General features: G+C 36.7%; 1 protein-coding gene across 1 annotated transcript in view; it reads right to left on the bottom strand.

The window, feature by feature from the left end:
* The window catches only part of NARS2 (asparaginyl-tRNA synthetase 2, mitochondrial), a 134,322-nt gene that overhangs the window by 33,637 nt on the left and 84,508 nt on the right, over positions 1 to 16,177 (bottom strand). Inside the window, 3 exon segments of the mRNA XM_030332825.1 lie at positions 7,556 to 7,593; positions 7,699 to 7,797; positions 11,626 to 11,758. Of these exon segments, the coding sequence (XP_030188685.1) occupies positions 7,556 to 7,593; positions 7,699 to 7,797; positions 11,626 to 11,758 (270 nt within the window).

Here is a 16,177-nt window from a genome sequence, read left to right as displayed (position 1 = left end):
CATCAAAAAAACCTCCACCCAAACCCCAAAACAAACCAAACAAAACCCCAAGATCTACAAATTTTCTAAAGGACTTTGAGTTCAAAAAGTAACTTACTTAACACAAACTTATTCACTGAGGGAAAAATGAAGTTCATACCTCTGATAACTAATTGGAAAGAGTTATGTATATAGCACAAATGAAGCTTCCAAAGCTGTTTTGAGTGATTCTTCCAAGATGAAAAATTTATTCAAGTTAAAATCTAGTATTACAGAACAAGTTATTTCTAAGGTAACAATGGTGATGGTGTTGATGGTAGTAATAATTTTTAAATGAGTATTTTACAGAAGGGGAATAGAAGGTTAGAGGGGACAGTAAGTTGCCAAAAATCACTCACACAAATAAATAGTAAACCTGATGTGCTGACTCCAGAGCCTAAGCTTTTAACTACTAAGATAATGCCTAGAACACTTGGGAGTTTAATTATGCTCAATCAAAACAAACACAATGGGCTCTGAGTTCTCCCTGACTCTACCACTTATTGGGTACTATGTAAATCACTTTACCTTAAGGAAAACTTTTTATAAATTTCTGTAATGTTTTATACAACCAGTAAAAAAAAAAAAAATTAAATATTCCTACTTGTAAAATAAGGGTATTGGACTACATTGTCTACAATTCTTTCCTGCTTAGACATTCTATTGTTCTATTCCATCAATTGCTTGAGATGATCTACTCCTTATACTGACAAATATAAGAGCTAAGTGGGAAGCACCAGGATTTTGTGCCAGTGATATGTTACTGCTACATTATTTTAAGAAAATGACTCTCTGTGTAAGTATCTCTTGTTATTCTGGATCTTCTGCCCCACTCCCCCTACACCCTAAGTTGAAGCACAGCTTTTGAGTTCAAATTACAGTTCTGACACTGGATATCCTTAGTGGCCTTTATGAACTCTCTCTCTAGTAAATTTTTTTTTTTTTTGTATGTACAGAGAATAATAGCTCTTCTTCCCAGAAGTTATTTCTAAAGTACTTTGAGGAAGGAGGAACAGACGCTGATATTGCATGATGCAGTATCAAACTACCTTGATATTTAAATTTTTTATTGTTGAATGAAGAAAATTATTCTGAAGCTGTTGGAGTAAAACTGCTAAGAGAAAATTATTCGCATTCTTTGACTCAAATTCACAGATAAACGAAGAGCAAAAGAAGGTAAGTACTCTATTTTTAAAAAAACCTTAATGCTATAAAGAAGAATAAAATAAATGAATTCTATTTCTGCTTGGTAAAGGCTAAATTCAATTACTACACAAGACCTTTAAATAATACATCTTCATAAAAAACAATCCTAACAAGTGGCCAAGAATACAACGAAATCTGTTTATGCATAAGAACACAAGTCACATGGTATCTTCTGTGTATGCGTGTGTGTGCATGTGTATGTATACTTTGGGGAGTGTCTCAATTCTAATTCATCATGCTTAGGTCTACTCTCATGTCCTCTTATGGCTGTTAAAATCTTTGGTTTCAAAAGCTAGCAACACCCCCTCCATCTAGCATATACTCCACACCTTGAGAAAACTCTACGTCATGTCATTTATGTATACCCCTCTGGTGTTCAGTTCCCTCTTCATTTCTAGCTCCTGGAACTTCCTCCTACTTTCCAGTGAATTCAATAGTGTATTTAAAAATTTTCTTATAATTTTTAACAAGCATTTTTAGATGTTTTGTAGCAGGAGTTTTATTTAAGTTATCTAGCCTGGCACACTGTTTAAGCAGTATGGTCATTAGATCCTTTAAACAGTATGATAGACAAGTTATTACTTTTTTTCACGTTTATTTATTTTGAGAAAGAGAGTGTAAGTGGGGGAGGAGCAGAGAGAGAAGGAGAAAGAGAATCTCAAGCAGGCCCCGCACGGTTAGCACGGAGCCTGAGGTGGGGCTCGAACCCGAGAACTGTGAGATCATGACCTGAGCTGAAAACCAAGAGTTGGATGCTCAAGTGACTGAGCCACCCAGGTGCACTGACAAGTTATTACTTTATAGAAGAGGAAACTGAGGTTCAAAATGATTAAAGATTCACTATTAACCGAGTTCATAGTTGTAATTAGATAATCATTCAATAGTTAACTATTCATCTTTTGCTCTAGATTTTAAATTCCATAAAAGGAACAATCCTTGCCTGTATTCACTACTGAATTGTTAATGACTAGCATAGTGCCTAACTCATAGCAGGTAGCCAATAAATATGTGTTGAAAAATACTAACCCACTGACTAATGGCTGATAACAAGTATAGCCAGAATTAGAATCCAGGTCCTCTAAGCCATAGCTCATTGCATTCACTGCCCAGAGTAAAGAGTGATACATGTTAACAGGAAACCTCAGGGAGAGGACCTAGCCTAAAGAAGAATACTCTCGGTCCCATGGTCGTGCAAATTTCATTTACTCATTCATTCCATTATTCAATAAATATTTACTGAGTTCCTGTTAGAGGTACTAAACACAGGGGGTGTTGTAACAGTAAACAAAATCAACAAGCTCCCTACCACATGGAGTTGAAAACACTAAACAAATCATCACAGGTATACATTTAAACCACAACCATGATTTGTGCCGTGGAATGGATGATGATGCCGGCAATGATTGATGGGACATAGCCCACGAGGTCATTTCCCAACCTCAGTATTTTACAGACCTGGACTCCAAAGCACAAGTTAAGTGATATGTGACGGTCATAAGGACAGCAAGGAGCTACAGCTACTCTAGCATTAATTCCAATGCCCTTTTGAATAACATGAAGCACAGTGGTTGAAAGCATGAGCTGTGAAATCAGACGAGTGAGTTTGAATCCCCATTTCATGTTTTATTTGCCTAATCTGAGTTGATTCTTCATCTACAGAATGGCAGTAACAACTATTCACAGAGTTGTTGTGAAGATATAATGAACTACTGGTGTATGTAAAGTGTATCACTACCTGGCACATAGCAAATAGTCAATAAAAGGTGGATATTTTTTTCCCATCTTAGATCTTATTCACTAGATAAGATGTTCTCTCTGGTTTTCTCTCCCCAGCACAGATCCTTCAGATGCCCAAATTAATTCTTTCCTACCTGCTTACTTACTACTTTTATCAATATGCAATGTTCAGAAGTCTTCTGTAAGCTCCAGATCTGTACACTGAAACTGCCTACCCAACATCTACCTGAAAAGAATCTCAGCCTTAACATGACACCTGATGATGATGATCCTGATACCTCCTCCCAACTTCCCCCAAGGGGGATACCACTTTCCGAATCTCAGTTAACGGCAACTCCATTTTTATAGCTGTATAAGACAAAAGGTTTGAAGTCACTCTTGACTTATTTTCTCTCTCCCGAATATTCTCAGCACATCCTGTTTGCTCTATCTTTAAAATATATCCAGAATAGAAAAACTATCTCCACTGCTACCATCCTGGCCTATGATGGTTATTTTATGTGTCAACTTGGCTGGGCAATGGTATTCAGGTATTTGCTCAAACATTATTCAGGATGTTTCTGTGAAGGTGTTTTTGGGTGAGATTAACATTTAAATCAGTGGACTCCGAGTAAAGCAGAGTACTCTCCACAGTGTGGGCCACATCCAATTAGTTGAAGGCTTTAATAGGACAAAGACTGGTCTCTCCCAAGAAAGAGGGAATTCTGCCAGCAGAAGGCCTTTGGACTCCCAGCTGTAACTCTTCCCTGAGACTCTAGCCTGCTGAACTACTCCATCAAATTTTGAACTCCTCAAGGATCCACACTGTAGGAGATGATTCCTTAAAAATAAATATTTACATATACACATCATGTCGGTTTTGTTTCTCTGTATAAATCTAATACATGGTCTAAATCATCATGTACTCTCATCCAGATGACTCTAATAATCTTCTGGTTGGTTTTCTGCTCTCACTCTTGTGCTGGCTCTCACCCTGAAGTCTGTTCTCACCCAGTAGCCAGAGTGATCCTATTAAATCCAATTCAGATCTTATCAGTCCTGCACAGAACCTTTCGATGGTTTCCTTACCTTACTCAAGCAAGAACCCAAACTCTTCACAGTGACCTAAAAAGCTATACATGATTTTCCACCTCCCACCACCTTTCCTTGTCTTCTATTATCCTTTTCCCTTATCCACTCCTCACTATTACTTGAACAAACCAGGTATGGCCCAACCTCAGGGCCTTTGTACTTGCTATTCCCTCTGCCTAGAATATTCTTTTTCCACATATCCATATAGCTAGTTCTCTTAGTTTCTTTAACTCTTTACTCAAAAATCATCTCAGTGAGATCTTCTCTGTCACACTAAGTAAAACTTCTACCTCTTCACTCTTTTTGTCTTATCTTCTCTCTCTTCTCTAGGTTTCTTCTCCCTTAGTATTATTCATTCTCACAGACTGTATGTTTTACTTATTTATCTTGTTTCTTGTTTCTTATTTCCTCCCCAGAAATGTAAGCTCAATGAAGGAAGGGAATTTTATCTGCTTTGTTTGCTGCTTTAAAACAGTTGTTTTAGATTTTAGAACAAGCCTGGCACATTGTAAGAATTCAATATACACTGTTTTTTCCTTTTTTCAAGTTTTCATTTAAATTCCAGTTAGTTAACATACTCCATATACACTTAAGTGAAAGAAAAAAAAAACCTCAAAAGCTTTCAGTTGTACTCCACTGCCTTTCGATTCTCTATCATAGGGCTATTTCCTCTTTTTCTGATCTTACATCTGTTGTTTTGCTATTTATTCAGGCTCAACGACTCATCACTTTTAACTTGTAGCCTGAAGGTCTACACTGATATCTGAAATTCTCAGCTCAGTCAAGTATGCCAAGTTTTTCTTATTACCATTCTCCAGGACAGGCTGAATTCTTTATTCTCTTAGAACAAAAACTTCCTAAAGCTAATGATAGCAAGTGAAGAATGATACCAACTTACGTTCAGAAACAATTTTCTAGTCTTCTGAGTACCAAACTTAACTCCTATACACACTAAATACACCGAATACTAAGACTTATATAAATGATTTGTATTATTTATGGAGAGATTGCTTATTGTTCTTTTCCCATATCAAGTATGTGTTTGTTTTATAATAAACTTTAAAATGGAACAACTTATCTGATTAGTACGGTTAGTGGAATTAATAGTCTGATATCAAGTACTACTCGTATAGGATAGTGGAAATGAAGAACAAATGTATGTGTTATACTTAAAACACAGATCTTTAGATTTAAAAAAGTCACCAAAAAACCAGGTTTAGAATATATTATCAGATTAGAGCAATTGAAGGTAAATTAAAAAAAAAGACTGAAACAATAAAAGTGATAGGCAGACATTACATGTATGTATTTTATAAGTTGGTTTTTTAGATGACACAAATGGAAAGATATTCCACGCTCATGGATTGGAAAAAACAAATACTGTTAAAATGTCCATACTATCCAAAGTAATCTACAATTTTAATGCAATCCCTATCAAAATACCAATAGTATTTTTTACAGAAGTAGAACAAACAATTCTAAAACTTGTATAGAACCACAAAAGACCCCAAATAGCCAAAGCAATCTTGAAAAAGATGAACAAAACCGGAGGTATCACAATCCTAGATTTCAAGAGGTACTACAAAGCTGCAGTAATCAAAATGTATAGTACTGGCACAAAAAGAGACACACAGATCAATGGAACAGATAAAGAGCCCAGAAATAAACATACAATTGCATGGTCAAATAATCTTTGGCAAGGAGGCAAGAATATCCAATGTGAAAAAGGCAGTCTCTTCAACAAATGGTGTTGGGAAAAGTGGACACCTACATGCAAAAGAATAAAACTGGACCACATTCTTACACCATACACAAAAATAAACTCAAAATAGATTAAGAACCTAAATGTGAGGCCTGAAACTATAGACTCCTAGAGGACAGCACAGGCAGCAATTTCTCTGACCTCAACCACAGCAACACTTTTTTAGATATGTCTCCGGGGGCAAGGGAAACAAAGGCCAAAATAAACTACGGGGACTACACTAAAATAAAAAGCTTTGGCACAGCAAAGGAAACAATCGACAAAATTAAAGGATAACCTATTGAACAGAAGAAGACAGCTGCAAATGACATAGCCAATAAAGGGTTAGTATTAATAATATATAAAAAACTGATATAACTCAACACCCAAAAAACAAATAGTCCAATTAAAAAATGGGCAGAAGACACAGACATTTCTCCAAGAAGATATAGACAGATGGCCAACAGATACATGAAAAGATGCTCAACATCACTCATCATCAGAGAAATGTAAATTAAAACCACAATGAGGTATCACCTCACACCAGTCAGAAAGGCTAAAATCAACAAAACATGAAACAAGTGTTGGCAAAGATGTGGAGAAAAAGGAACCCTCGTGCACTATTGGTGGGAATGCAACTGGTGCAGCCACTGTGGAAAACAGTATGGAGGTTGCTCAAAAAATTAAAAACAGAACTACCATATGATCCAGTAATTCCACTACTGGGTATTTACCCAAAAAATTAAAAAACACTCATTTGAAAAAAAATGTAGGGGCGCCTGGGTGGCGCAGTCGGTTAAGCGTCCGACTTCAGCCAGGTCACGATCTCGCGGTCCGTGAGTTCGAGCCCCGCGTCAGGCTCTGGGCTGATGGCTCGGAGCCTGGAGCCTGTTTCCGATTCTGTGTCTCCCTCTCTCTCTGCCCCTCCCCCGTTCATGCTCTGTCTCTCTCTGTCCCAAAAATAAATAAAAACGTTGGAAAAAAAAAAAAATTAAAAAAAAAAAGAAAAAAAAAGAAAAAAAATGTATGCGTGCTTATGTTTATTGCACCACTATTTACCACAGCCAAATTATGGAAGCGTGTCCACTGATAGATGAATGGATAAAGAAGATGTGGTATCAATATGTACACGATGGAATATTACCCAGCCATAAAAAAGGAACAAAATCTTGCCATTCACAACAACATGGATGAATCTGGAGAGTATAATGCTAAGAGAATTAAGTCAGTCAGAGAAAGACAAATGCCATATGATTTCACTTATATGTAGGACTTAAGAAACAAAACAAACAAGGAAAAAAACAGACGAACCAAAAAACCCCCCAGACTCTTAACTATAGAGAACAAACGGATGGCTACCAGAGGGGAGGTGGGGAGGTGATGGGGATTAAAAATACACTTATCATGATAAGCAATGAATAACGTATATAATTGTTGAATCACATTGTATCACCTGAACCTGATATAATACCCTATGTTAATTATATGGGAATTAAAATAAAAGCTTTTTAATTGAGCCAAATTTTGATTACTAAAGTCAGTATTAGTTTGAATTGCATTAATACAATTAATAATTACTCTGTTCATTTATCTTGCTATGATTTATTCATTTATTTATTCATGAAACATTATCACCTAGGAAGCAGACACAAGAGCTATAAAAACATTTAAAACCTGGGCCTTCCTTGTGATAAGGAGATATATATATATATAAATTTAATGGAGTGCAATATATACTGTGATAAAGTGTAAACAAAGTTCAGAGAAAGTATAATTACTTACATTAAAAAGTTGTTTTTTAGCATATGTTCTAATCTGTCCTTGGTAAGAAAAGAGAAAAAAAATTATTAAATGCAATTATATTTATATGTAATTAATATACTTAAAGAGTAGATGGATTGGACTTTATCCACAAAACTAATTACCTTTTGACCAGGAGCTATGAATTTGTGACAGAGTTCAACATCTTCAGTACAGTTTGAAAGAACCATCATTGTTGCAGTCTTGAAGAGCCCCTCCATAACCTAAGAGAAATGACATAGAATTGCCTGACAAGTAGGCTACTTTATATGAAAACCTGTTTAGGGTGCGGACTGATCTCCAGGTTTTAGCGGCTATCAATCCATTAGGCTTCTTAATCCCTGAATGGACTATACCAAGTTAGTTCAGTTTTCCAGATTGCTTTGGGGAGGCAGTGCAACTTCTTCCCAGAGTGGGTAAAAAAAAAAAAGAAAGAAAACTGTATGACTCTTCTGTTCATAGTTTCAATACTTAGTATTGAAGCAGGATGTTAAACGAACAGCCAAAACTGACATCTCTCTAAACTGCAATATACTCACTGTAGAATCAGGACAACGACAGTACCTAGTTCACAGGATTGTTATGATAATTAAATGAGATAATCCATGTGTAAGACTTAGCTTTAGTACCTGGGTCAGAGAAGCATACAACAAACATTAGTTGTTGTGAACAGTAAGACACTTTGAGAAGTGCTTCATTCAGTCACTGGTAAATGAAAGTTGACTTTAAAATTGGAGGAGCAATGAGATACAGCTATATAGATTTTATATATAGAGAGATAAATCTACATAGATTTTTGCTTTGCTAAAGCATACAATAAAAAGAACACAAATCATGATACAACACAAATCAGTATGTAAGAATTCATTCTACTAGGAGTATCCACAGACATCTCACAGAAGAAACTCTTGTTAGAAGAAAAAAAGTGGAATGGAAGATATTTCTAATCAAAACTAAAATTTTTGGTCTGAAGTCAGGGAGCTATTAGGCCCTCTAAATGTTGTATTCAGAAAGATACAGACATTCATTAAGTACAGGCTGCCTCAAAGTCAGGTATCTTCCCTTCCTCTCTTGCATTTCTGGTACACCCTATCATGGTACCCACAGGGTGGGGCACAAGCATCTACTGAATTAACTTAATATGACCAGATACAGGAACATACTTAATTACCAACCGACAACCAGATACATTTATTTTTTATATAGTGTGTGTGTGTGCGCGCGCATATATATATATATATATACACACACACACACACACATATATATATATTTTTTTTTGTAGAAAAGTAAGGAAAAACCTGATGAAAGAAGAACAAAAGGAAGCTAAAGATCTTTTCCCTTGAGCCTATATTACCTTCAATCTAACAGTGAGATAAAGAAATCACAAAGTAACTGAATTATTTATGAAGGGTCATATACCTCAATCACTAACAAAAGCTGGCACATACGGGGAACACACAAAAACAGGCTGATTGGATACCAAGCCTGTACTAGTAAGGGGTACAATACACCTATCTGTAAGATGAAGACTTTGACCACTGGGGTTGTTAAACTGGTGTGTTTCACATGAGCAGTAAATTTCCATTTGAAGAAGAAAATTATTGCCTTCTCTAACCTTGACTTTCAGACTATGCTCTATAAATATATTTGAAGAAAACAGAAACTTAACTGAACGGTTAGCATAACCTTCAGATGTTTTTAAAAATATATTACTCAATGGGTCAAAAATAGTAATATTTATTTGTTTATACCTCTTGAGGGAAAAATCCTTTGTTACTCTGATTTCATATTTTCATCAAGATAATAATTTCCACAGAATGTAATTTATAAAAGGGAGAAAATTAAGAGAAGCAGAAGATTAATTTTCAGGGACGCACATCTTTCTTCTGTCTTTAAGGAAAAGCTTGCATTTCAATTAATTAAAAATCATTCAACAGTGTGTGCTGAGTACCACTCAGTGGAATACCAAATAAGAATTATTTAGTTACAGAATATACAATTATAGAGCAAAGGTTATCATGTTTAATACATTCTAATTTAACTTTTGTCTTTGGAACTTTTCTCTGATATCTATGTTTGGGCAGGAGAGACAGAGAGAGTCAAGGCAAAAACAGGGAGTAAAGGGTGTGGTCCCACTGCTTACAATACTCTCACTGTCTAAATCAAAGAGTAATACAGAATAGGGTGGTATGCTCAGACTGAAAGCTGCTTAAGGAATTTTAAGCCTCCTCGTGAGTCTCAGATCCTGAATCCCCACAACTTAGAAAAGAGCTACTTGACAGCATTACTGTTGCCATTTTTGGCCAGATAATTGTTTGTTGAGGGGGAGGGACCTGTGCATTTTAGCATGCTGAACAGCATCCCTAGCCTTTACCCACTAGATGCCAGTAGCAACCACTCACCCGTCTCTTCCATCCACTTCCTAGGAGAGACAACCAAAAACGTCCCCTGGGGAACACTGATCCGAGAACAATCAGTGGGAGATGTTAAAGGGGTAAGTGGATACTGTGGGGTATGGTCAAAACACCCCTTCAGGACCAAGAGTTTTTTCTCCACTTGGAATATTAACTGCTGATGTCTCATGGTTGGATTCCTCTTCAGGAACTGGCCAGGCCAAGAGTGCTATCTTACGCAAGAGTATGTCTCTTCCAAGACTAATCCATGTCAGGTAACTGTTTGACAGGGAAAGAACAAAGGCCCACCACCCCCTTGTCTTCCTATGGGACAACTATGAACATTCCAGCTCCAAAGTTCCTCAAAGAATTAGCTAAGGCCTCTGTAAATGCATTGTAGTTCAACTTTTCCCTCTGCCCAATACAGCTTTCTTCCTTTCCTTACAGATATTGTTCTCCAGAGCATTCCCCAATAATCCCAACCCCCAAATCTGCTCTATAGTTTGTTTACTAGGAAATCCAACCAGGACTGGATAATAAAATAGTAAGTCCATTCTATTTGATGATATATGTGGTATTTATGTTTTAAGTAGAATTGGGCCATTTACTGGGTAAGAGTAGAAAGATATAAAATGAATAGAAGTGAGAGTTGATGAAAGTTGAAACATTCTGTAATTACAAATCCAAACTAAGATATTAGTGGTACTGGAGAGACAATTCATAATAACAACAATCATTTCTGGGTACAAAGTGCCATGACCTATTATTATTCTATGTGCCTTATATATATTATCTGTGTAATCCTCTGAACTACCGCATAAAGTAGGAACTATTACTCTCATTTTACAGATGAGGAAACTGAGGCTCAGAGAATTAACTCCTTTGTCTAAGGTCACATAGCAAGTAAGTGGTGGAGCTAAACATTCCTGGTCCATCCAACTTCAGAGCTTATGTGCTCTATCTGGATTATGGCCACAGCCTCCTAAAAAAGCTCCCACCCCCATTTTTATCTCCCTCTAAATAATTAAATTGTTACGTAAGAGATGTTTCTAAACTATAATAGACAATGGCTTTTCCCAACTGAGAACTCTTTCTCCTTTAAGTCCAAACTACTTAGTATGGCATTTACAAAGTCTTTCTTTCATGATCTGACTCTTAACTATCTCTCTGGCCGTACCTCTTGTCCCTCTTCTTCCCAAACAGAGCTCTGCTGGCTCCTGTACATGCTTTCCAATATAGCTATGGAGACATTTCTCTAACTATAAGGATGTTTTATTTATTTGCCTAACAAATAACAAGAGCTAGCATTTACTGAGCCTGCCATATGCCAGGCCCAATACTAGGTGCTTTACATTATACAAACATTATTTCATTTACTCTTCCCCATAACCTTATGAAATAGTTACTATTATTCTCATTTTATAGTTGAGAAAGCTAAAGATCATCAAGGTTAGATAACATCAAAACAAAAGTAATGGCAGAGCTGGGATATGAGCTTAAACCTGTCTGACTCTTTAAAGGCACTTAATGTTTATCAAATTTAGTTCTCCATCTTCTTCACTCCATGAACACCTATAATGCACAGATGTACACAGAAGCACTTCAATCTCACAGATATCTGTTATTCAGAAATTGTTTTAAAACTTGCATACCTACCTGCATGAGATCTTGAAGACTCTCAACAAAAGAAATCTCTGCTTCTACCATATAAAACTCTGCCAGGTGTCTCCGGCTCTGAGAATTCTCTGCTCGGAATGTTGGACCAAAGGTAAACACTTGAGTAAAAGCTCTGTAATTCAAGATTAAAAGTATAAAAACAGGATTCACATTATTAATTTTAAGTATTTAAAACACTCAGTGTACTCTTAAGTGTAAAAGGTTTTGTGCCTCTGTCTTGTCACAAATCCACCCATATTAGCTGCTATATTTCTCTAATGGGTGATAATAATAGTTTCATTAAAAATGTTACATTTATAGAAACCATTTTATCCCGAAGGAATTTGCAAATGCTTTACAAACCCTATGGCTTACTAAATATAGAATCAACCACTTCTGGGCGCACTCAACTGCAGCTGCCTTAAACAGCAGGCAACTACACTTCGCAGCAATCAAGAACAAAGTAAAGGAAAAATACCACAGCCCAACAAGCTTCACAGAGATTCTATATAGTCACAGTTAAAACTAGAATTTCACATGGATAAAGTATGCTCATTTTTTTTTTTTTAAGTGAAAAAAGAGTATCTGATATGTATGGTGATCTGTCTTGCTCAAATCCTCCTCAGGTCCTTCACAACCACCCAAGTGTTTCAATGATCGCTGAATGACCCCTGAAACTTGGGGGTGAAGACGGATTTTGAAGAACTGTCTACTTTATTCTCTGGTATTCAAGAGAATAGCTCATAGCGCAACAATTCAAATAGTGGGAGAAAATCTTACTTTTCAATTCCTGCAGAAAAGTGGACACTACACTTTCATTCTTTAACACTTAGAGTCTCCCTCATGTGGAATCAGGCCAACAACTGGGGGTAAATCAAACATATATGAAATACTGAGTATTTCCTGAGGACTATCTAATCTTTGAATTTTAAGATTTTGCTAGGACAAAACAAGAGACTTGGGGCTCCTCAGCTATTATCGTGAGTATTCATCATTTGACTGGCATTAGTCAAACAACACTAAGATCAGAAAACAGTGCAGAAAATAGATTATGGACACACACACACACACACACACACACACACACACACCCATTGGGCTTTTTTTTTTTTAAGATACTCTAGGAAATAAAACAGTAAGACAATTATAATGGAAATCAAGATATTTATTTTTTCTTTCAAAAGGCTATTTTAGTTGAGGCCTAGTTGGTAAGAAGCTTAGGAATTTATGTTTTGGTTCTAGTCACCTTCCTGAAACCATAATCAGTTAACCTCCAAGAACCTTAGTTTTTAATGGAAAAATAAACAATAAGAACTCAAAAATATTACTATGGTAACCTCTCTGTTGAACTTCAGATCCAGACGTGCCTACTAGAATGTTCCTGAAAACACTGACCCTACCTTGTGCAAAATGAAAATCCTTGCCCTGCTCCCAGAGTAAACAAAAAACAAAGAACAATCCTTCCTCTCCTTTTTCACTTTCCACAATTCTATTAATCTCAGTTACTCCACCTCATCACCCAAACCAGTTCTCCCACTGCCCACATTTCCCATATCATATTGTTTACACCTAGGAAAACTCTCGCAAATCCAGAGACTCCCTGCCCCTCCCTTTTATTTTATTTTATTTTATTTTATTTTATTTTATTTTATTTTTTATTTGAGAGAGAGAGAGTGCATGTTGGGGAGGGAGCAGAGGGGTAAAGAGAGAATCCCAAGTGTGCCCATTGCTCAGTGTGGAGCCTGACAGGGGCTCAAACACATGACCCCGGAATCATGACCTGAGCTGAAATCAAGAGTTGGATGCTTAACTGACTGAGCCGCCCAGGTGCCCCTGCCCCCACTTTTTTTTTTTTTTTTTTTAATCTTCAAAGATACTGCTAGTGTAAACTCTCATGTAGTGCCTGGAGAACTACAACTTTTTAAAATTAATTAATTTATTTAGAGAGAGTGCAAGCAGGGGAGGGGCAGAGAGAGTAGGAGAGAGAGAATCCCAAGCAGGATGTGCGCTGTCAGCACAGACCTTGACTCAGGGCTCTAAATCACCAACTGTGAGATCACGACCTGAGCCGAAACCAAGAGTTGGATGCCTAACCGACTGAGCCACCCAGGCACCCCGAACTACAACAACTTTTTAACCGGTGACTGCCACTTGTCTTTCTTCCTCCAGCCCCAAGCTACTATGACTTCTCAAACTCATGTGTGATTATACCAGCCATAATTTAAAAATCTTCAATGATTCCCTACTGTTTAAATGATACAATTCAAACTCCTAACTTTGACTCACTTTCTTTCTCAAAGCCTTTTCTCTGGTTATGCTGAAGATACTCCCCTCACACAGCATGCTCAGGCAAGTCTTTAGGCCTTTGCTAGGCTGTTCCCTGCCTCTAATGACCATCACTGGCTCCTCTCTCTCCAAAGAGCAAATTCCCAACTACCCTTCAAGACTTGGCTCAAATGCCACTTTCTCTTTGTAACCTTACCATACATCCCCAAATTTACTGTTCCCTCCTTTATAGGACTATGACATTTTGTTCGTATATTATACAGAATATATCACTTTGAAATGCAATTATATATGTGTCTTTCTCTCCCAATAAACTACGAAATTTTCCAGAGCAGGAATCATGTTTTATTCATATTTACATCTCCAGTGCCTAAGATAAAACAGGTGCTCATGCTGAATGAATGAGTACTAATGATGATGACAGGCTTCCTCAGTTGTAAAGTGGAAAAGTACAGCATGCTCACAAACAGTAACATTACAAATAATGTACAGAAAAATACTCAGATATATTTTACTGTGGCTGTTACTCAGTACCTAAAAGGTGTCAAACAATCTAGGCCTGTTCCAAATAATAACCTAAAAAAATATAAGGCCCTGGGTTTCCAATCTGTGACTACACAATCTCTAGGTAGGTTGTCAGTAGTATATCTACATAAATGAAATGACATTTCTTTCTGAGACTTCATCAGTGATCTTCCTGATATACAAGGAAAGCCAATGAGATTGTTTTTCAAAAGACACATATAATCTGTATTAAGATACTAGTTACAGAGAAAATAGTTTATAAGAAGAACTACAAGTTCCAGTCAAAAGGACATCTGCTTCTCACATGGCAATTCTATGTGGGGTGCCCAAAGATGAGTAGCAATAGGGATTTTTAGTTTAACGATGGTTAATAATTTTCCCTAGCAATGTAGGGTAAGCCGCTCTAGTATAAAATAATGAAGAATGCCAGGGATTCTTATTTTAATTATAATATGGATCAGGCTCTGATTGAGGTACCCAAGAGTTAAGTATTATTCTAATAGGGTAAGTAAAAACTGATGGCCATGTGCTTCCTCTGAATTAACAGAAATTTAAAATGATCTGGAAGCTATGTTACAAAACTGCCTAATTCAGCATCTAGTCTTTAAGCAGAGGAACATTTAATCATTCCATAATGAACATCTTATGCCAGTGCCCAGTGTTCGCTTATAAAAGTAGGGACAGCAGCAGTAGTACCAGCGATAGCAGCTGCTGTTAGAAGTACTCCTTGTGGGCCACGCACTAGCTGTAAGAACCTTACAGTTAACTCCTTTATAGTTAACTCAATAAAGTATGTATTGTTACTTCTCTTTTTCAAGCTAAGAAATGGAACTTCAGAGAGGTTAAGAAGCTTTCCCTTAAGTCACAGAGTCGCAGCCTCTTAAGTGGTACAGGCCAGATTCAAATCCAGATCTGATCCTAGTGGTCACGGCCTTTATCACGATATGAAAATAATGATGCTCATAACTGAACACTGACAGACCCAGAGAATTACAAAGAAAACTTTATAATGCACCTCCCCCCATACTCTTCTCAGAGATAATCAGGGTGAGTAGTTTGATATATTTATTGTATTGTATTTATTATATTGATATATTTATCTACCTGACAAATAGTTTATTTGTTTTATGTGTTAAAGTTATAGCTTACTAGGATATGTTGCCTTCATGTAAGAAGAATGATAAATTTTCATCAATATTTCCTAACCTTTAGCAAGTCATTTAGCCTTTCTGGTCTCAAATTCTTACATGAGTGGGAGATAGGAGCAGCTTGGCATTAATCTCTAGTGTCTTTTACAACAATTTTGTTTCTAGGTCCATGTGAAATCATTCGTATTTTAATTTATGCTGACTTCTTCTTCTTTTCTGTCTTCCACAGACATGAAAGACATTTGCAGCAAGGCTTGGACTAACCAACATTTAAAATAAGATCTGACAACAAGACCATTTCTAAAATAAGACACAAAACCAGGTGAAAGGCCAGTACTGCTGTGAGAAGAGACCAGCAGAGAAAGAAAACACTCAGCACTAAAAAGCATTCTTGTGCCAAATTACGGAGAGAGGCAAACTATATAAGGAAAGTCCACGAGCTTGGACTTGATGTTTAAGATAACAAAAGTACATTCAATACACATCAACCAACTTAACTACAAAAACAGCTTTTTTTTTTTTTTATTTTTTTTTATTTTGGGACAGAGAGAGACAGAGCATGAACGGGGAGGGGCAGAGAGAGAGGGAGACAC

This window comes from Lynx canadensis, chromosome D1, assembly GCF_007474595.2.
Source record: "Lynx canadensis isolate LIC74 chromosome D1, mLynCan4.pri.v2, whole genome shotgun sequence".
NCBI classification, from domain to species: Eukaryota; Metazoa; Chordata; class Mammalia; order Carnivora; family Felidae; genus Lynx; species Lynx canadensis.
This window is presented reverse-complemented; position numbering and strand designations above follow the sequence as displayed.